Source organism: Drosophila innubila, chromosome X (assembly GCF_004354385.1).
Source record: "Drosophila innubila isolate TH190305 chromosome X, UK_Dinn_1.0, whole genome shotgun sequence".
Classification (NCBI taxonomy): domain Eukaryota; kingdom Metazoa; phylum Arthropoda; class Insecta; order Diptera; family Drosophilidae; genus Drosophila; species Drosophila innubila.
In genome coordinates this window covers 37,529,618-37,553,638 of record NC_047626.1, presented here as the reverse complement: position 1 = coordinate 37,553,638, position 24,021 = coordinate 37,529,618, and the positions used below count along the sequence as shown (strand labels likewise).

Genomic DNA, 24,021 nt, shown 5'->3' with positions numbered 1-24,021 from the left:
ATGGACAATATTTTCCGTGGAATCGATTTTGTGTTCTGCTACATTGACGACATACTGGTTATGTCAAATTCCCTGGCTGAACATCAAGAACACCTTCGCACAGTTCTACAAATTCTGCGTAAGCACGGCTTATGCGTCAACCTCAGTAAATGTGACATAGCTAAATCAGAAGTTCGTTTCCTGAGCTATGTTATCAACCAGCATGGAATTAAGCCACCCACGGATCGTATTGAGGCTATCGTAAATTACACACGTCCAGAAACCATCAATCAGCTCGGACGTTTTCTTGGCGTCATAAACTATTATCGAAGATGCTTACCAGACACATCGCACTTGCAGGCTCCCCTATCGGAACTCTTACGAGATGTCAAAAAAAACGATCATCGCAAAATTGATTGGACACCGGAACTTTCCACAGCCTTCGAAGCTTGCAAGCAAAGTGTGGCCGACGCAGTGCTTCTTGCATTTCCGACTTCAAATGCAAATCTTGCCCTAGTGTGCGACGCATCTGATATTGCCATCGGAGCTGTTTTAGAGCAACAATCAGGCGACGATTGGAAGCCACTGGGATTCTTCTCCAAGAAGCTCAGCAACACAGAGAAGAATTACAGCACCTACGACCGAGAACTTCTAGCCATTTTCGAAGCTGTAAAGTACTTCAAGCACATGCTCGAAGCTCGCTCCTTCATCATCAAGACCGATCACAAGCCGTTATTATACGCATTTCAGCAACGCCCCGAAAAGATGTCTCCGCGACAACTTCGACAACTAGGATTCATCTCGCAATATACCACGCTGATTGTACACATAAAAGGCACAGACAACTCTGTCGCGGATGCATTTTCTCGACTTTGTACAATCACTTCACCGACAGCAGTAGATTTGGCGCAGTTCAAACAGGCACAGGAGGCTGATCCAGAACTGGAACAATTACTGCATAACAGTTCATCCCTAAAACTTCAACGAGTACGCTACGATGAAGATATATCAATCTACTGCGATATATCGACTGGGTATGTTCGACCATAGGAACCAGAGACGCTTCGACAACAAGTATTCACCTTTGTTCACAATCTGTCTCATCCGAGTGGGAGATCCACGCTGCAACAGATTCGTCAAAAATACGTATGGCCATCGATGAATCGGCAAGTTATAAGTTGGTGCAGAAACTGTATGGCATGTCAACGATCGAAAATACATAAGCATAATCACCTCTTGCCGGACAAGATCAATGTCCCAGGTGGAAGATTCGATCACGTATACCTAGACATCGTGATAATGCCGCTAGACCAAGGTTATCGTTACTGCTTAACAATGATCGACCGTTTTTCCCGCTGGCCTGAAGCCGTACCACTGAAAGACATAACAGCAGAGACGGTAGCAACTGCGTTTTGGTCCACTTGGATAGCACGATTTGGAACTCCAAAGACGATTACTACCGACCAAGGCACACAGTTTGAGTCCGCTATTTTCAAGGAGCTGGCTCAACTTGTTGGTAGCAAGCGCATACACACGACGGCGTATCACCCTCAGTCCAACGGCATGATTGAAAGGTGGCACAGATCTTTCAAATCAGCTCTCATGTGCAACGCCGGTCCTTCGTGGCTACAATTATTACCAACAGTATAACTGGGACTTCGTACTTGTTTCAAACAAGATCTGCAAGCGTCCACTGCAGAGATGTTGTATGGAGCACCGCTTCGCTTGCCAAATGAATTTTTCGAGGATCTGGACTCAAACACGAACCCTGTTACATTCCTGTCAAAGTTTCGAGAGCACATGCGACAAGTACGACCAACGCAAACATCGCATCACATTAAGGAGAAGATGTTCTTAATCAAAGGAATCGAGCAGTGTTCGCATGTATTTATTCGAGCCGATGCCGTCAAGCAGCCGCTTGAACCACCGTATTCGGGTCCATATGAAATTATTCAACGTCAAACTGACAGAGTGTACTTGTTAAAGGTGAACGACAAGGAAACCGCAGTGTCAGTCGACCGTCTAAAGCCCGCTTTTTTTATTAAGGATGACCACGGCTTAAAGGCGCAGCAGGAACAACCCAGTACCTTCCGGACGTACGAAAAACGTTTTCGCGTCCGATTTTCAAATTCGTGAGTCCTTCACTGGAGGGGGAGTACTGTAGCGACCCAGTTGCGGCCTCTATCGACAGAATATAAAAGCTAACACCAGAACATATAAGCAGCGCCAGCAATTATCGATAACTTGAATCGCCCCTTTTGAATCAATCTTCTAACAGCGACGCGCACAATATTTGTAACAAAAAGCTTTCTAAATTATTCAATAAACAATATTATCCGAAAACAATAATTAGTGGTTATAAGTAACCATAAATCAATATTTTTTTTCGAAAGTGGCAACCTTTTTAGGCTTACTGTCAAAATTATATGTTAATCCGACCATTTGTTTACAAGTTACAGTGCTTTAAGTGACGCTACTTTTGAGTTTAAAAAATGAATTCAAAGCAATTGCGTGTGCTGATTTATCATTGTTTTTTAATGAAAAAAAATACTGTTCAATGCCAGGAATGGCTTGAAAAACATTATTCGGACTCTGCTCCATCAAAAAGAAGCATTTGTTATTGGTATGCCGAATTCAAACGTGGTCGTACAGACACCGATGACATTCCATCTACTGGAAGGCCAAATGACGCTGTTATTCCGGAAAACGTTGAAAAAACACTGAAAATCATTATGTCCGACCGTAAAGTGAAAGTGAGGGAGATTGCTGACATTCTAAAGATATCAGCAGGCAGTGTACACACCATAATACACGAACATTCGGGTATGAAAAATGTGTTTTCCAAATGGGTGCCGCGTTTGCGCACACCGGAGCAAAAGCCACAACGAATCGATGAATCAAAGAGCTGTTTGGACATGTTTACGCGCAATAAGTCGGAGTTTTTTAGTCGGTACATCACAATGGATGAAACATGGATCCACCATTTCACTCCAGAGTCAAATCGACAGTCTGCTGAGTGGCATGCAGCCGGTGAAAGCCGCCCAAAGCGACCAAAGACGCAGCAGTTGGCTGGCAAGGTTATGTCGTCTGTATTTTGGGATGCGCATGGAATAATACTCAACGACTATCTCCAGAAGGGGCAGACCATCAACAGCGACTATTATATAGTGTATTGGAGCGTTTAAATGACGAAATCGCAAAGAAACGGCCTCATATGGCGAAGAAAAAAGTGTTGTTCCACCAAGACAATGCACCGTGTCACAAATCAATGAAAACGATGGCAAAATTGAACGAATTGGGCTTCGAATTGCTTCCCCATCCACCGTATTCTCCAGATTTGGCCCCCAGCGACTACTGGCTCTTCGCAGACCTTAAAAAGATGCTCCGTGGCAAGAGATTTCGCTCAAATGATGAAGTGATCGCCGAAACTAACGCCTATTTTGAAGCCAAAGAAAAATCGTTTTACACAGGCGGTATCGAAAGATTGGAAAAGCGTTGGAATGATTGTATCTCCCTAAAAGGGGACTATGTTGATGAATAAAAACGAATTTTGGCAAGAAAATGTGTTTTAATTAATTAGTCACATTATTGAACGAAGTGTTAACACTATGAACGAGGACAGAGGAAACCAAACTTGGTATTTCCTAAGGTTATCCTCACATAAAACATTTAGGACTCCTCGTGGAACTCTGCCGAGAAATCCTTAAGCATTTAAGTAATAAAAAAATTTTTTTTTAACTAGCATTTTTTTAAAATTTTTTTTTTTTTGCTCTATTAATTTTTTATTTTAGAATTTAAAACTACATGTATCAAACTTTGACGACGGGCGCATATTTATTTAAATTTATTTATGAAAACTGTTCAGAGCGGGATTCGAACCCGGGAACCCAAACTGAATATAGGTCTGCTTTTGGCGAGTCGGCGACTCTAACCATTACGCCACTCGGCCTAAAATTTCTCGACTAACAATAATGTACCAATTGTCTAAAATTTTAAAGTGCGGACGAGCAGCGGCCAGTTGACGCTGGCAGAATTATTACAAAACTAACAACAAAACGTCAAGAAAAGACAACAACTTCATGGACAACGTTAGGGACAATCAAGCAAAGAGACATTCACAACCACAGGGTATCAACTCAAGCAATTGATCATTTAAAATTGCTTATAAATGAACATATTTTATAAATAATACACACTTAAAATTAAAAAAGTTGGATATTAATAGTTATGTTTGTGATTATTCCATTTATTATCTAAAAAGGGTTAAAAGTTGGTACTCACAGCGAAAAAAATTCCGTTCGCTGGGATAAACTCCATAGAAAAAAAACAGTGGCGAAACGAAAAAAAAATTATCTCGCTTGAGTTTCGCTCGTGCGGTACTCACAAAATGCATAAAAAAAAGAGTTGCCAAATAAGGTGTGGCGTTTTTCAACTCTGTAGGCAACAGCTGATATTTCTCTGTCGACCGAAAAAAATATATAGCGTGTTCATTATTTCGACAGCCATTAGATAAATATCAGCTGTTTGTTGTGGACGCACAAACAAATAAAAAAGGACGTTCGGACTTCTTTACAACACAGAAAAAGATAAAGTTGATAAAAGAAGTGGAGAAGCACCCGATTCAATATGACTTAAAAGAAAATAACACTTCGAAAGCAATTCTTATAGATTGACCCAATATGCGCGACGCCTGCGTTCTTCCTCCTCTGCTTCCTTCAGCATAGGCCATATGCTAACAGTCCCGTCTCCATATCTTAAAAACTTTCCATTTTATTTATTTTTCAAGTTTGACGCCTTATAAAATGCGAACAAATCACAGTTGACGCACCAATGCACACTGGGCCGGATTGACAAATAAGTGGCATAAAGTCGAAAATTTAATTGAAGCAAATCTACATTTTTATTTAACATATATATACTAGATTCCCTCTGTAGAAAGCATCAATAAATATTTTTGCTAAAAATGCAACCCTGGCATTTTTTATCAAGCTCCAAAGTCATCCGATTAAACAGCTGATTTTTGTGACAAAATTGGCGGGAAACTTTTGTCGACTTTGTGCGCTTGGCAATTCCACACGATAAGCAAATTGGTTATTATTAAAAATGGATTTTGAAGACCGAGGTATGTAAATTGAGTTGAATGAAAAGATTTTGTGTCAAAATTTGTTATATGTGATAACATGTGTATTGTTTTGTGTTGTCCAATAAGAAAAAATCTAACCAAAGTGTTCGTCTTCTGTAGAGAAAAAAGTCTTTTGCGTATTTCTGCGATGTGTAATGTATGTTAAAAAAAAGTATAACCTATTCATACAAATATAATAACAATCCGGCTTGCGGCTTTTCCGATGGCTTAATTTTCTAGATGTGCTTGAGTTCTGTCATGCAACTTTGCTGGACGTATGGATCGACAGCGGTCGCAACTCTACCGCGCTTGCTGAATGGATATTTGGCCAACTAAATGAATGTGAATTGACCGACGAAAAAAGAAGTGAAATTAACAAAAAAAAAATCAAAAAGCTTCTAAATTTATATTAAGTCCAATCTGCAAAAGTGCAGCCGTAATGTGCGAACATTCAGAGAAAAGCATTCACAGGGCTATCAAAGTCTTTACAAATTGTTTTGGAAAATCACGCGGAGATGCGAAATTTCTATGGATCTATGGACTCATCAGATCCTCTTGTCTCTAGCATGTGTATTAAGAAAAGGGCAGCTCGAAATAGCAAACAACCCCTTCCGCAAGATGTAATTGATCTCTTTAAAGCACTCCATAATAATACAAAGTCTTGATCAAATGACTATAGTTTTAATGATATCGGATAACTCAGATGATTCGGAATCAAATCAGATAAATCCATTTTCGTTTGAATTAGCTGTAGAGAACGACTGAATAATATATATATTTAAGTTTTTAATGCCTGTGTGCATCTTACATTTTCAATCTAATAATATAAATTTAACAGATTAATATAGTTCCTATTGTTCCTATTATTCAAGCCACACAAAAAAATCATGTTTATAATAAAAATAAAAATAAGTATGCTACATAAGAAAATAATAAACAGAAGTATAAAATAACAAAATACAATTTAAATCACGTATACGTCATGTTGACTTATATGGGCAGTCGGGGGCAGTGACTCAAAAAATTGCTTAAATATTTAGAGTGGTATATTCAATATATATGCCAAGTTTCAGCTCGATATATGCAATTCTCGACTTTATGCCACTTATTCGGCAATCCGGCCCAGTGTGCAATGTGACCATTCAACATTTGGTTACTTTTTGGTGTTGCGTTGGTCCCTCTTATTTTCGTCGCTGAGCGTCAAAATTTATCACTTTTCTATTTCACTCCTCAAATACTTAACGACAAACGATAGTTTTCGTGTTGTTTTTCTGTGTTTGTTTACAATTCTTGGCTTAAGTCCAAACTCCAAAAAAAAATAAATTTAAAATTTTATTAGGATTGTTTTAACGAATATGTGCGTAGCAGGCAGAAGTAGGCGTCGCAGACCCTATAAAGTGTATATATTCTTGATCAGCATCAATAGCCAAATCGATATAGCAAGGTCCATCTGTCCGTCCGTCTGTATGAACACCTAGATCTCAAAAACTATAAGAGCTACAGACACCAAACTGTGTATGTAGCTTCCTCTATATTGCAAGCAGATCAAACTTGTTTCAGAATTTGGCCACGGACCCTTCACCGCCTAAAAATCGACATAGAAAATTTCATATCCAAATTATAAGAGCAATTTAAAAGCTAGTGACACCAAACTTGGATTGTAGATTCCTCTACATTGCAGGCAGATCAAGCTTGTTTCTTTTTTCGATCGGACCACTATATCATATAGCGCCCACAGGAACAATCGGTCGAAAATTGTTTTATGAGATATCATAACCAAACTTTAAGAATATGCATTTAAGTTAGTCTTATACATCCTTACCGAAGTTGGTTCAAATCAGACCACTATATCATATGGCTGTCATAGGACCGATCGGGCGAAAATCAAGTCTTAGTATGAAAACTTTTTCTTTTATGAGATATTGTAAACAAATTGACAGAATATGCTTTTAAGTTTGTTTTATATACCATAACCAGTTCAAATCGGTATAATATATCAAATAGCTGTCATTGAAACAAGTAGTCGAAAATGTAATACAGTGCTCTGCAAGGGCATCAAGCGTCAAGAATATTTTTGCATTTTTAGCAATCTTAGCTGTTCCATAGTAAGTTCGGGGACTCCGACAACTCCGTCCAACTAGTTTGTTCTTTTAAAAATATTTTTGTTATTTGAAAGCATTGCAAACATAGTTTGAGAAACACCACCTTTAGGTTGCTTGTAGAACACACACTCCTATGAGCAATATAATTTCGTAGCTAAGTAAGTATTTGTAAGGATTTCAAAATTTTTTATAAATTAAAATTTTTTCGGAGACTAGCCTTTTTACGCACTCAGCATACAAGATCCTTAAAAAAAGATTATACAGTAAAGTGGGTAATTTCTTTTGCGATAAAACGGTTGTCAAATTCATAATCTACGACGAATTCTAAGAAGGTTCCCAATAAACCGTCGCGCTGTGGGTGATTTTTTCGGTTTAGGCGGCATAGAGTCCAAGATTTCATGGTAGCATAATCAAAAAATGGTTTAATTTACTGAATGTAGATACTTCAGTTAGATCAAAAAAATTATTTTTTTGTGAAAACTCTGTAAACTCAGCTAATTTTTCATAAAACGTGCTTTTGAAATTGTGCCGCCCAATGTATGGTGTCTTTTAAAAGCTAATAAATAAGCACAACTGTTAAAAGTAAAATATCTGCTGTCAAAAGTAAATTTATATGTGTTGTGTTGTTGTTGTCCACTGTTATTGTTAGTATATTTTATCATAAAAAATCTAACCAAAAAAGTTGTGTTCCGTGGACAAGTGGATGACAAGTTTTTTGTTTTGCTTGCACAAATTCTGGGGCGGGAAATAAAGTCGTGGTCCAATTGACACATTTTTTTATTTCCAAAAATCTTGTTCAATATAGGTAATATTTGTAGAAAACTTCAAGTGCATAGCTTTACTTTAACAGTTTTTGCCAACATGTCGAACTTTTGACAAGAGCCGAGTGGGGAGGGGGTGATCCAATTTCAAAAAAAACTAACAAGCGTACACAAAAAATTTCAAAAAATGTATGCCGCCCAAATCGAAAAATCGCCTATAGTGCATCGGTCTAAAATCAAAACAGAGCTTTTGAAATTAAATGAATTTTTTTACTCCATACAAATTGACGGACTCTGTTTTTCAAATTTTTTACAAACCAAAAGCTCAAAAAAGCCGTTGTCGAATCGCAAAAGAATGAAGAATGTTTTCTTTTAAATGTTACAGTTATTAAGTTATTACAGTGGTCGGCATATTTATTTTGACACAATGTAAAGTTAAATCTACTCATAATTTGAACTAACTTTATGACGATTTTAGCATCAATGAAAAGGTCAATTAAATCCTGTTTGAATAATTAAAAATTATTCTTAACCCATTAAGTACCCATTGAAAATGTTGACAGGATTTAAATGATCTTTCCATTGATGCTAAAATGTTCATAAAGCTAGTATAAATTATAAGTAGATTTAACTTTACATTTTGTCAAAATAAATATGCCGACCACTGTATGTTTTAAATATACTAATAATGAAGATAACTCATCTTTGTGTATTTCTGGCGTATGTACGTATCAATATATAAGTATAATGTTATATAAATTGTGAGCCTCGAAAGAACACAAAATGTTCGTACTCACCAAACTTCCAACTCAGGTCCAGTGCGATAACTAGCGCCCATGTCCTTGGCTTCTAATATGGATTGCAATATTCGGGCCATATTTCCTTCAAAGTCCAGAGCCCACTGGTTTAAAGTTGAGACAGCCACTGTTACTTTATGGACCATATTTGCTTCTTGCCAATTGTCGAATTTATCAGTAAAATTGGCAGCTTAAAATGGGCAGTTTAAAATAGGCAGTTGAACTGAAATAAAGTTACAGGTAAATTTATTGTTTCCACAGCTCGACGAGATTTAAAGTTATTCTGTCATATCAATCGTGTCGTGCAAACACATTTGCTATATTCGTTGCTATTGTTTTTGTTGTGGCTATTGATCAAACAATGAAATCGGTTTAATAGTTTTTCTGCTGACGCAGCCGACATCTATTAATAGACATTTATAATAATATATATAACTCGTCACAGACTCTAAGACCACAAAAAAATTCTTTGCGCATTATGAAAATATGAATCCCAACAGGTATGTATTATAACAAAATTTTACCAAGGACATGCAGAGATACATGTATACATACAGTGGCATGCAAAAAGAGTACATGTTTGCGTAACTACACTACAAGTATATACATATAAAAATATATAAGGTCGTGTAGTTACGTGACAGTCATACAAAATTTTTAATAAAAAAACAAGTGGGAAAGGTTATAGTCGAGATCCCGACTATAGGATACCCGTTACTTAACTTAAATATGTATAAAAGTATTTTTTTAAGAATTTTTTTTTTTTTAAGAAAAAAGGATTTTGTTATTTTATATTGCCTGAATCCAGTTGAGAATTCTTCCAAATAAATTCCGAATGAATTCAAACCGAATAAAATATGCTTCGTCAGAACCAGTTGAGAATTATTTGATGCATTTTTGTTAAGTCTAATTATATTAAAACTTTTGCATACTTTAAGGAGCTAATTTTGCTTCAAGAGCTTCGGCATGTTAATACTGCTGTTCTACTTGTCCGATCTTGCTGAGATTTTATAGGATAATAGATAATAGCAACTTGCAACTCTAATACCCACAAAAACGTATTATCTTAAATACTGTGGGTGTGGTGGTTTTTCGCGATTTGCGAGGGCGGAGGGGGCGTGATAAAATGTAAGACACACTTGACCTGCGTGGTGTGTAGAGAAATCTGCGAGTCAAATTTGGTTATTCTATCTCTTTTAGACTCTGAGATCCTTTTGTTTAAAGAAATTACTTTGAAAACATTAAATCGCCATAACTGCCGTTCTACTTGTCCGATCTTGATGCAATTCAGTGGGATAATAGATAATACTAATAGATAACGTTTATTTTCACAAAAAACGTATTATCATAAAAACTGTGGGTGTGGTGGTTTTTCGCGATTTTCGGGGGCGAAGGGGGGCGTGGCTTAAATTTGAAACAAACTTGATCTGCGTAAGGTATATAGAAATCTGTCTGTCTAATTTGGTTACGCTATCTCTTATAGTCTCTGAGATCCCTTTGTTCAAACAGACGAGCAAAAGGTTTTTCGCTATTTGCGGGGGCGGAGGGGGGCGTAGCTTCAATTTGAAACAAACTTGATCTGCGTGGGTCTATATACGCCCCCGAAAATCGCGAAAAACCACCACACCCACAGTTTTTATGAGTGAAAGTTTGTGAGTGAAAGTTTGGTATCTCTATCTCTTATAGTCTCTGAGATCCTTTTGTTCATACGGACAAACGGACAGACGGACAGACACAAATGGCTATATCAACTCGGCTATTGATGCTGATCAAGAATATATATACTTTATAGTGTCGGAGATGCGTCCTTCTCCCTGTTACATACATTCCAACGAACACAATATACCCTTTTACTCATTTTTTAAGTAACGGGTATAATAAAAACAAGGGTGAAAGGCTATAGTCGCAATACCGACCATGGGATACCCGTTACTTATTTCAATATATATTAATGTACTTTATAGAAATTACTACCTAATAAAAAATGTTTCATACTTTTAGATGATTGTTTTGAATTAATTACACTAGGCAACAGCCCAAAAATTAAACGAACCAAACCCACTTTTTTGCTTAGATTGGGGGCCACAAATGACGAAAAACATTTTTTTTTTTTTATGGCTGAGTTCTTTCACTTTTTCCTAGAGGTGCGCCCACTTTTGTCATCATTACTTGTGAATGCCAAAAACAATTTTCAAAAGCATTACTTTTCCTAAAAGCTACTGATACTGTAATTCATCTATACACAGTCTAAGATTTAAGCCAGTAGTTTTAGAGCCATCAATTTTTGAATTATGAAAATTATGATTTTTTGGTTAGCTTTTTTTTTTAGCTTTTTTTATTTTAAAATTCAAGTAAAATTTGTAAAAAAAATGAAGATATTTCAATCAAAATTATAAATAAGGTATAGTTAATTGCCCTTTATATCCTAACCGAATTTGATAGAAATCGGTTCACTATATCATACAGCTGCCATAGGAACGATCGATACGAACGGTCGATAAGCAACCTTTAGTATGAAAAACTTTTTTTCTTTATAATTTATCGACATCAAACTCACAAATTATGGATCTTGTATCGTCTTATATAACTTGTCCAAATTTGGTTGGAGTCGAACCATGGGGCCGATAAGTCGAAAATCTAAATTTGCGTGAAACTTGTTTCTTTGTTTATATGCTAATAACTTAACCGTCTCTCCATAGATTTGAATGAATCATATATTAGACGACGCGTTATTAATGCAGCTATGTAAATAAAATAGAAAAGAAAATGTAATTCTTCTTTTTTTCAAGTTTTCCCTTGAATAAATTGGTTGGTTTGGCGACCTTTTGTTAAATTGAGTTGGTTAGCTGGCTCGAGTTCTTGATGTTTATTTTTATTTAAATTTGCCGATATATTTCGACCACCATCGGTAGTCGTCTTCAGGGCGACTACAATGAACATTTAAACATTAAAAAAATAAATTAAAACATTGAAGCATTGAAAACATTAAACCTCATAGTTAATATTAATTCTAATTAAATAAATAAATGTACATTCTATTGTTGGTTTTACAAGTCCGCTTTCGTCGGCTTGGAGTTTGAGACTGATGTTTATGTAGTAAGTGTCGGTAAATAGGAGCGCAGTTGTCAGTGTCTGTTTTGTAGTTTAGTCGTTGGCTTGCTGGTGTGTTTATTATATGTAGCATTTCCAGGGTGTAACGTTTTTTGTAGTGTTGTTCTTGTTGCAATATTTTTGTATCTTCTAAATTTGCGGTGTGTCCGCTCTCTATGCAATGTGTAGCTAACGCTGTTTTTTGTATGTGTGTTTGTAGGCGGAGTTTGCTGTCTGACTTATGTTGTGATAATCGTGTTTTCAATTTTGATTTGGTGGTGCCAACTTAGACTTTGTTGCACATATTTGTAATGTTGCCACTGCATGGTATTTTGTATATTACATTGCTTTTGTCCATTGGTTATATTTTATCTTTTGTTTTATTAAAAAAATATTGTGTAATGAGTGTGAGTTTGTGTGCTAATTGTATTCTTTGTTTGTCATAACATTCTGATTTGTTGAATATTTCAGATAAATTGGGTATATACATAAGTGATCTGTGATTTGCCTTGAATCTTAAAGTAAAAAAAGCTTAAAAAATGTAAGCAACAAATCATCATTTTCTTAATTCAAAAATTGATGGCTCAAAACTCCTGGTGTAAATCTAAGACTGTGTATGAATGAAGTATAGATATATTCATTAGCTTTCGGTTTTGGCATTCACAAGGAATGATGACTAAAGTGGACGTACCTCTAAATAAAAAGTTAGAAAAAAAAAAGCCAAATTTGGTGACTCCAACTCTTATAGTCTCTGAGATCCCTTTGTTTATACAAACGAACAGACGCGTGTCAAAAATTTAAAACAAACTTGACCTGCTCTAACGCCTTTGGAGTCTGTGAGTGAAAGTTTGGTATCTCTATCTCTTATGGTTTTTGAGAACTAGGCGCTCACACGGACGGACAGACGGACAGAGACACATGACGACTCGGCTGTTGATGCTGACAAAGAATATAAATACTTTATGGGGTCGGAAATGGTCTCTGAGACCCCTTTTGTTCAAACTGACGAACGAACGGTTTTTCGCTATTTGCCGGGACGGAGGGGGGCGTGGCTAAAATTTGAAACAAACTTGATCTGAGTGGGGTATATAGAAGTCTGTGAGTGAAAGTTTGGAATCTCTATGTCTTATAGTCTATGAGATCCTTTTGTTCATACGGACGGACGGACGGAAAGAAAAACATGGCTATATCGACTCGGCTATTAATGCTGATCAAGAATATATATACTTTATAGGGTCTCTATAAAGAGACCTCTTACGAGGTAAAAGTCTAGGGACGAAAGCCTTTTCGTGCCCCAAAAATTCTGATACCCATTTTTTTGACGAACAATATTTTATTTAATATATAAATTAAAACACAATATATAAATTAAAAAAAGGTGGAGCTGCTTGATACATACAAATTAGTTTTTCCGCAGTGCCGAATGTAATTTATTTTGTTAATTTATATACTTTGTTTTAAATGTTTATATATTAAACGGAACATTGTTCGTCACAAAATTGGATAACAGAAATTTTGGGGAATGGAAAGGCTTTCGTCACTAGGCTTTTACCTCGTAAAGAGGTTTTTATTTGGAAGATATCAGATATATTTGAATTTCATATGCTTCTGACATTGATAATTTGAAAGAAGGATATTAAAATGCTTACTCCAAATTTAAAAATCAATTCACAATTAGATTCAAGCAGGATACCAAGCTCTCAGGCATTTTAAGGCCTTTCGGCACGCCGAAGCTGGCGAAATTAAATTTTAGACTGATTGTTCCAATGACAGCTATATGATATAGTCAACAGATTTGCAGAAAGTTTGGTCGGGATGCATAAGACCAACTTTAATGCACATTCTGTCAGATTGAGATATTTCAAAAAACAAAAAAAGTTTTTTGTACTAAAACGTGATTTTCGACCGATCGTTCCTATGGCAGCTATATGGTATAGTGAACCAAATTTGGTCAGGTTGCTTAAGACCAACTTAAATGCATTATCTGTCAGATTGGTTTAGATATCTTAAAAAACAAAAATGTTTTTCGTACTTCAACGTGATTTTCGACCGACTGCTCCTAAGACAGCTATATGATATAGTGGACCGATTTAAGCCAATTTTGGTCAGCATGTTTAAGGCTGACTTAATTTCATTATCTGTCATATTGGATATGATATCTTTAGATTTCTTAAAAAACAAAAAAGTTTTTTGTACTAAAACGTGATTTTCAAACGACCGAAAAATGTATAAATTCAGTTAAAAGGTAATATCTTCCAAACCCCCAACCAAAAATTATATCACTGCGGACGGGAGCTCGCGCTAGTGACGAAAGCAGCACGAAGGGTGCAAAAGGCGACTAGAAATATATCCAGCTAATATGGAAAATTTGCTATTGCTACTAGTCTAGTCTACTAGTCTAGTCACTAGTCTAGTAAACTCAATTATGTAAACTTACTGCAGTTGGCAAAAAGCCTACATGCCTTTTACTTAAAAATAGCTTTTTTGCGCAGTGCCGATTGCCGAACTATTTTTATTTTTAAATATGATTATAATATTTATATAATCTTCATATTTAATTTTTTATTGTTCGTCACAAAATTTGATATCAGATATATTGGGGCATCTAACCTTTTGTTACTAGACTTTTACCTCATGAACAGGTTTTTTTAATTGCCTTTATATCATATCGTCGATTGATGATACAGCGTTTTAAAATATAAAAAAAGTCAAGTTCACTCCACCCTAATAGTCTTTTTACACTGAGACCGGTATGACGCCGTAACGAAAAAAAAGCCGGTATAGAGCCCTTAAGTAGGCCTTTACCATACATTAGCGGCGTCATTAACGACGATTTTTTTGACAAAAGTTGGCAGCCCTGGCTAAAAATTGATTAAAAATCGATTTACCACCACAAAAAAGGCCTGTTAATATTTGAAATATTCCTTGTAAACCGTAAATTCCTCATTAATTCAATTATGCATTTAAGTAGTCGTCGGACATACATGATGGATCCGTTGTATACATTTAAATACAAACTTTATGTACAATTTATAATAAATTTGGTAATGAGCAATTTACAATTTGACAATTAGACATCAAAATATCGGCCTTTTCATCAGTGTAAACGACTTTCGCCGTAAGCTAAGGCTTTTTGCTTACCGGCCTTAGTGTAAATTGACTATAATATGCGTGTGTATTTATAAATACTATTTATTAAATAGAGTATTTGATTATGAAAATTATTTAGCCACGAGAGTAGGCAAAATAGTTTTGCAACAAGAAAATGCAATGCCATTTCTTATTCTGACATTGCTCGTTTGCTCAAACATGAGAATGATTGAGAATGTTTAATTAAAAATACCCGTCGATTGATACCTTGATCACCCAAATCCGTCAACTAGTTCAAAAAAAATTAAATTTGAAATTTTTAGTGGACTTCTCAAAATGAGATGAAAAGTCAGTTTGTTTTATTGTCTGTTTGTATCTAAGCGCTTAAGAAGCTTAAATGTAATGATGGGGATTTATTTCTTTTCGAAAATTTTCCAAATCATAGAAGCTACATATATGTTCTAAGTATATATCATTGGAGAGCTGTGTTTGAGGGCTTTTAGGCGTACCTTTAAACTTTTTTACATTTTACAGGTGATATAATTTTTTAAAGCTTACATTTTGGCGATTTCTGACAAAACGGCTCTAACGATTTCGCGTTTTTTGGTATATGAAACATAAATTTTGGTTGAGGGGTTTGGAAGATATTACCTGTTAAGTGAATATCCCACAAAAAAACCTCTACACGAGGTAAAAGTCTAGTGACGAAAGCAATTTCTAGCCCTTTCGATCGGTATATAACGATCTGATCGGACAGTCGTAGCAAATTTTCCAACTTAGCTGTATATATTGTTAGTCGCCTTTCGCACCCTTCGTGATGCTTTCGGCACTAACGCGAACTGCCGTCCGCAGTGATATACATTCTTCTATCGGTCGAAAATCACGTTTTAGTACGAAAAACTTTTTGGTTTTATGAGATATGTCAACCAAACTGATACAATATGCATTTAACTTGGTTTCATATATCCTGACTAGAGTTGGATTAAATCGGAGCACTATATCATATAGCTGTCATAGGACCGATCGGGTCAAAATTGGGTTTTAGTTTGAAAAACTTGTTTGTTTAGTGAGATATTTTAACCAAATTAATAGCATATGCATTTGTGTTAGTTTTAAAAATCCTGACCGAAGTTAGTTCTTATCGGACCCCTATATCATATAGCTGTCATGAGACAAATCGGGCGAAAATCAAGTTCTACTGTGAAAAACTTTTTTGTTTTATAAGAAATCTTAGCCAAACTAATACAATATGCATTTAACTTGCATTAAATTAACTATGTTTGCTGACTAATTTGGACTTGCTTATTGCTCACGGGCTTGTTCAATGTTCATATTTTGTGAACAAAATGATTGGATGGCTCTCTGTCAAAATGACAAGTAGTGTTAACATTGAAGGCAGTCATTTTGTCTAGACACAGCGCTGTGAAGCACAATTTAAGTGACGCCTGCGGAAACACTTTGACTGGTGTTCCAAGTTGACAGAAACTGCCATAGAATATGATGCCACAGTGTGCCCCAAGGTAAGCCACCATAATGGTTTTTGCCGCGAAAATTGCGCATAGTGTACTGACCGAAAATACAACACCATCAAGTATGCCAAGCAAATTCAATTAAATCATTTAAAGCAGGCGGAGACAGATATTTCGTCAAGCACAGATAAACACATAGAGACAGGCAGGACATTTTAATTTGAACACGAGAAAATCCGGTTAAAATAATCTCGAATTTAATCATTATAAAATTTTAGAACGAAGCAGTACAAAAAAATTTTTTATCGTACAGCATTCATCATATAAAGAAAAATTTTTGGCGGCAAGGAGCACTCCGAGATTTCTAGGCAGGATCAGCGCAGCATGCAGAAGTGCGCCAAGGACAATTGGGTGGCAAATGCAGCACATCAAAACATTGAGACCCAATTCCAGAAGCAATGTGATGGTGAGTCAACGTTCAACCAATAATATAGTATTAAATAATAATTGAAAGCTCAATTGTCGGAATTCAATTTAAATAAAAACTAGTTGAGACCCCAAACTAATATTTTCTCTAAATTAATCGTAAATCGCCCTCCATTTGGCGTAGGCAGCCGCTAACACACCATTACCCAAGTATAAAATACGAATAGCTTCTCTTTAAAAATGGGAAGCTCGATCTTGATTTTAGACCAAACCTTTTTAGAACTCGTCGTAGATTACGATATTGACAACCGCTTTGTCGTAAAATAAATTGATCCATTTTAATGTACATAAAGGGTGTTTTATTAAGAGGTACAGAACTTCGAATTGAAATAAAACACAAGAAAATCGTTTCAATGTCCATCAATTTGGCTTTATTGGAAGCATACTTTTATGCCATGAATGTTTAAATATGATTTATTGCATGTGGCCGCCGCGGCTGGCTCGAATATAGCCAAGTCTAGAGGTCCAATTTTGAAGCACTTTTTCGAGCATTTGGCTTCCAAGTCCCCTAACGTTTGTGGTTTGTTGGCGTAGGCGAGCGCAAGGGCGAAGGCAGGGAGGGCAGTTGCCTGAATGCTCTTTTAAGATTATGTCTGGTGAGTGCGTACATAAAACTACTCTCCGAAAAAGTTTTAACTTATATAGTTTTTCAAAAAATTCACGTCTACTAATAACTAATGTTAGTTGAAATTGTAAATAATTTTATGGAAGTCGACTTCAGTGACTTTGGAAATACATATTGTATATCAAAAATATGAAATCACTGACAATTTGTAAGCTCCGAAAGTTTCAATCCTAAAATCATTTCTTTAAAAAGTCTCTAGAGATTTTTGGTGTGTTACAAAGAAACAAAATTTTTTGCTTTACAGCGGCAATTTTTTCTTCGGTGCTCACAATTTGCAAGCGTTGTTATTTTGTCAACCTGTTCATGATAAAATGGCAAACCAAACTGAACATAAATGACAGTAGAGTTGCCAGATTTAACAAAAATGCAGCTTTATCTCTACTCGAAAAACCAACCTCTTAAAAAAAACACCCTTTATATAACATTAATATGAAATATATACTCATATAATGAAAAAAAATTTTTTTACCGAGCTAAAGTATTAGTAATTTTCATGCAATCGAATCAGTTGTTGATACTCAAGAATAGACATCGGGGAATAATACCGTAAAACGGTAGTGATTAATTAATTCATATGAAGTTCAAGAGCGGAACCGAAACAAATTATTTGTTAAGGACCGAACGCCGATACGAGTTTATTATCCGATCGATGTTGAGTTTTTTAGTTTTGTGTAAGCCGAATCTGCAATCCCCATTTATGAAATCGACCCTTGCACGACTATAGGATGTTACAGTACTTTCAAAATCTACTTTCTGATCCCATATTGCTCTAAGCTTTCAAACAAATCACCTGTTAAAATATTATAACGGAAATCACATTAAATATTCCGTAATTTAACTGTCGATTTTGTCTTATGCTAATTGTTTTTCCATTAATTGGAAAAATACGGTGTGTTCCATAAAATTTTAATTCCGATAGGCAAGTTAATTAATTTTGAGGTCCAAACGAGAGTGTAAATTTTTGTAAACATCTTTTTTCGATTTACAGTCAATTTTATTCTTATTTTCAACGAGCAAAAAATGCATTAAATTATAATAAAACCAACTCCAACCCCTGACTACTTTGCACGGCAATCCCCTGCTCGCTCCGCTTGCGAAATTGAAGGCTAAAAAGAGTAACACTTCATATATTTTTCTTGAATATTGGCAATTCTTCAGAAATGTCAACCGCAGCCAAAAATTTAAAATTGATGAAAAGCTCACATCTTGTGAAATTTTTTTGCAGAAACATTTTCAAGTTACTTGTTTAAACATTTTACAGTTCATTGGTTCGAGGATACCAACTGCATCTCTTAATAAATTCAGTTATTCTTAAATTATTTATTGATTTATAGTTGTTTTTTAGGTAATTTGGAGCGCTGAATTTAAATTTGCACTTGTTTTGTTTCTATCAGCTCGACTTTTTGCGATATACCGTTATTTCCAAAATTAAGGCACTGCCACTAAATATATTGGAATATCTGGAAAATTTACCAGTTTAAAAGAATTTCCAAAAATCGTCAACAATATTATCTTTAAGCCGTGCCCACATTAACATTAACTTTTCCTAGTAGTTTCAGAGATATCGTTGATGTTATACGAAAAAAAAAAATCAATTTTGAGCAAAAAAAAACTGTTTATTAAAAATTCTTTAAACAAAAATAAACAAATATGAAAGTTGTAGTCTAAAAACGTTTAGCTTAACATGTTTCGAATTAAAGGAACTTTATTTCAAGGTAATCGGCTCACAAAATCAAACATTTCAATAAAGTTACTATAAATCGAAAATTTTTTTTCATATGATTTTCTTTAATTATCGCGTTTGAAGGGTTTGAAAATTTCTATGCAATCTCATGGGTTTTGGGTTGGTCATTGAAATAGATTAAATCACACAAAAAAGACTCACTTACAGGTCAAATTTGCAAAACGCAGACTTATCTCCCGATGAAATTATCTTAAGATTATTGTGGCCAGCTTTCAAGGTCGTACGTCAAACCGTTGGGCTGTACAATGCTAAGTCAGTCAGTGAGTCAGTCAGTCTATATATAAATAGATTTAAAATTTTTATATTATTTTTGTGGGATATCAGAAATTTTTGCGATTGCTTTTGCTTTTTATCATTAAATATATAAATTTAGTTGTTGAGTTTCTTCATATATAAAAAAAATTTTCTTTAATTATAAAGAATACTAGGGGGGCTCCGCCCCTCGCTCGTTTCTCTCGCTGTGAGGTGCGGCTACAGTTGAGCACGCTCGACAGTAGGATACCCTGAGCCCAGGTACTCTTTAATAAAAGTTGATTTTCGACCAATTGTTCCAATTGAACCGATTGGAAACAAATCTGGTCAGAATGTACAAAGCTAACATTAATGCATATTCTATCAGTTTGTTAAACATATCTCAAGAAAACAAAAAAACTAAACTTTTCAAACTAAGACTTAATTTTTGTCCGATCGGTTTTATGACAGAAGATATAGTGGACCGATCTAATCGAACTTCGGTCAGGATGTACAAATCAAAGTTAAATGCATAGTCTATTAGTTTGGTTACGATATCTCACAAAACAACAATCTTTTTCTTACTAAGACTTAATTTTCGATTGAGTCTCTATTGCAGCTATATGATATAGTAAATCGATTTGAACCAAATCTGGTCAGAATGTACAAAACCAACATAAAAGCATATTCTATCAGTTTGGTTCCGATATTATATTTTATATTTTTTTTTAATATACATAACACTAGGCAACAAATTTGAACTATTTGGAACAAAACCCACTTTTTTTTGATAGATTTGAGGCCATAAATGGATTTTAAATAAAAATAAAAATTTTTTAAAATCACGCAATTTTGCACTGCGAAAAAAGTATTTATTATGTATTCGTGCTAGCTCACCCCTTTTGCGCACAGTGCAGAATGCCAATTTTCGTGTTTTTTTAAATTTAAATATTTATTTAAAAGTTTTATATTAAACTTAATTTAACTTAACTACAAAATTGGATATCAGAAATTTTTGAGCTGGAATATGCTTTTGTCACTAGACTTTTACCTCGTGTAGAGGTTTTTTTGTGTGATTTTAATAATTCGAGCACTAGTTAATTCGGAAAACACGATAATTCGGACACTCAAATTTTGTCTATGAAATATTCGGTAACCCGGACACCACACAAATTCAAAATATTTTTTTTTGTAAATAGTCCTGGAGTATTTTTCATTGTTTTGAGAACTATATTAAAATTATTTTATTTACCAAAAGCCTACCAAAAATGGCATGCTTATTTTGGCTCAACTGAATAGGTTCACCAACTTTGAGTTTACTTTGTGATCAAATCTTTTTTGGTTATTAATTTAGGGGTTTTACAGCTAAATATAAGTAAAATGAAACACATAGGTCAATAAACTTACTTTGAAAAAATTCATGTAAAAGAATGTCTCGATTTTGAACTAAATTACCGTATAATCGCTAATACAAATGTGGTCAGAGCCAAAATGATTATTATGGTATGTTTACATAGGGGCACAATGCGGCATCATATTCTGCGGCAATTTCTGACAGCCCGTGACTCTAGTCAAAGTATTCACATTGACGTCACCTGAAATGTGCTTCATAGTGCCAAGCCAAAAAGACTGCCGTCAATATGAACACTAATTGTCATTTTCACACAGCGCACTGGGGCAGGAGGTTGAAAAGCGTGGCAAAAATCAATTTTTTGACGAAAGCGTTCGTAAAAAGTAATAATGGCATTCGATAGATAAAATTTCAAAGATTACGAATCCAAAAGATTTTTGAAATCAGGTAAAAATTGCGTGACAGCCTCTCAAAGTTGACCCATTTTTCAGTGCGCGCAAAAATGTGAAAATTTCATAAAAATTGCAAACTTTAAAACTGATTTGATGACAAGTTATATGACCGATCTTTATGTTTTTGTTTTCATATGAAAAGTACATGCATTTCTAGTTAAATGCCGTAGAATTTTGTTTCTTGACTTGTTGACCTTTTATCCCAGCGATGTTTAAAAAAAAGCACTAAAATTAGGCTATTTTTTGACTTTGATGGAATAGAACAAAAATTGGACTCATTTGGACTCGATCCCACTACCACAGGAGTCTTTGTTAATCAATTCTCTAACGAAATAGCCCCGGTCTTTCATGCGTCCAGCTGCGTCTGGGGAAGTTATAACAATTACATACGTTTTCGCTATAACAGGCATCATACCAGATTTTCAAATTTTTTTAATTTTTTTTTTTTTTTCGTAACAAGCGTAATAAAACTTTTTTATATATTAAAAAATGCTGTTTAAAGGTTGAAAAAAATTAAAAATAATATTTCGGACAAAAAAAAAGATTTATTGTTTAAATTTTACATGTAAAATATGCACTGAAAATATTTTTTTACTTTGACCGAAAACTTTGAATCAATCAGTGCGCCTATCAAGCAGTGCAAACACTCATTTCAAAGCTTAAAAAGTTTATCAATTGCTTTTTAAATTTTGAAAATATCTTCACTTCAAAAGATATGATTTTTGCAACGCAAAACGAGGATTGCCCCACTGTGCAGCGCCACGGCTTTAGAAAGTTCACAAAAATTGAACATTGAACAAGTTCGTGCGCAGTAAGCAAGTTCCACAAAAAGAATAAAAACAAGCAAGTGGTGTGCTTTTTCGTACAGCAAATAAAATTAATTTTATGCATATTTATCAAATAATGATTATATGTGAGCTTTTCACACAACTTCGCTAGCATCCCTTCCTTCTTGCGGGTCACATTATCATTGGCAATTAAAAAATATTCATCCAATATCACCTTTTGCTTCTTTAGGGAATCAATTTCAAGATCACATTAATTTTAAAATTATAAAATGAACAATAAATCCATTTCAAAACACAAGACTTGTCAAAATAACATAGTCGTGCCACAGTGTCCCAAAAAGAACCAACTTACTCAATATGCCTACGGGAAAGCTAGCTATAATTATACTATCTGGACCTAAACATTATGGAGAAAATATGGGGAGTGTTGTACACGAGGGTGACAGAAAATTTGAATGTACCGCGACCTTAATTGACGAGATTAAAAAAGCCTGGACCGCGATTTCGCTTCCAGTTATTGAAGAATATTTAAGATCCTTGCCAGGTCGTATTTAAGAAGTGATACTTAAAGCAGGAGGACTTATTATTAAATTATAGTGAATTAGTATATACTTAATAAAAAATTTACCCAAGCTTTGAATTCACGCGATAAACATTTTTTTTTTTAATTTTATTCTCTTGAACCTATTCAGTTGAGCCAAAAAATTTTAGCATGTAATTTTAGGTAGGCTTTTGGGAATTGAAATAATTGTAATATTTGTACTTTTGGTAGAAACCGGAAAGTTGTACATCTTATGAGCAACTAAATTATCTATCAAATAAAAATGGTTTCATCAAAATTAAAGTATTGGTTCAAAAGATCAGGCCAATTTAATTTGACGAAAGTCGTGAACTTATTTAGTTGAGCGGCAGTGTAATAATAATAATGTAATAATATATAGTATAATATATTATAATATTTTGTTTAAATTTTAAAGTTTTATGTAATATTAAACAGTTAAAATGTTCTTAAATTAAATTCTAGATATGGGCATTTTCACAGAAAGGTACACCAGGACTGAAAAATTAAAAGTTATCCAAACATTTTTGTTAACTTTTTTTATTAAATAGCAATATTCAAATTTTATTAATTAAGGAGTACACGTCGTTTCTTAGACGCATTGTCGAGAATTTAACCTCATAATTTAAGTTCGTGGATTGTTCAGCTTTGTTCATTTCTAAAAGCATACATATTCTCTTTAAAGTTAAATTTTCTAAGAATAATAATGTAGGTGAACTCTAATCGCAAACAATTTTAATAAAGCAAGAACTAAAGAGAAAAAATACTAATGGGGAAAGTAAATTTCAATCAGCCGTAAAATATTGATTTCTTTTTAATGATATTTCTATGTAACGTCATGTCATCGAAAAAAGATTTTCTTAGTTGTAAATTATATAAATTTGTATTATAAATTTAGATTTTGTTTATTTTTTGACCGTTTTTTGTAAATTAACTTACAAAATGGAAAGTAAGTAGGTTATTTAATTAATTCAGTCCTTAATTATCAAAAATCTAAACAACATACAAAGAAAACACTTTAATTCTGAGTCAATAGTTTGTTAATTACTACGTAACGTGTCATACTTAGGATAATAAAAATTAAGTGGGAATAGATTTTTTTTAATTTTTATGCGAAAGGTCTTGCCCAGTTCGCAGAGTTTTGCGTTTCTCAATCCCAACTCAAATCAAGTTCCATTTTTGTTACGTAACGTCATCACATATTTTTGCCTATATCTTTTAATCGGAAAGGTCGATTATTTTTATCTTTTTTATTAAATATTCCAGCTGAATCGCTAATTAGATATATGGACATTTTTTTAATTTTGACCTTTTTAATGTTTTTTGTCACGTTTTGCCGTTCGAATGTAACGTAACGGGGCTGTGGAAATGCCCA

General features: G+C 34.5%; 1 protein-coding gene across 2 annotated transcripts in view; it reads right to left on the bottom strand.

Moving 5' to 3' along the window:
* Window positions 1–24,021, bottom strand: part of LOC117792076 (glutamine-dependent NAD(+) synthetase) — a 146,228-nt gene that overhangs the window by 67,142 nt on the left and 55,065 nt on the right. For both annotated transcript variants that reach the window (XM_034632037.1, XM_034632045.1), the window contains exon 2: window positions 8,762–8,984. In XM_034632037.1, the coding sequence (XP_034487928.1) occupies window positions 8,762–8,907 (146 nt within the window). In that variant the 5' untranslated portion in view covers window positions 8,908–8,984. The remainder of the gene's footprint in view (window positions 1–8,761; window positions 8,985–24,021) is intronic.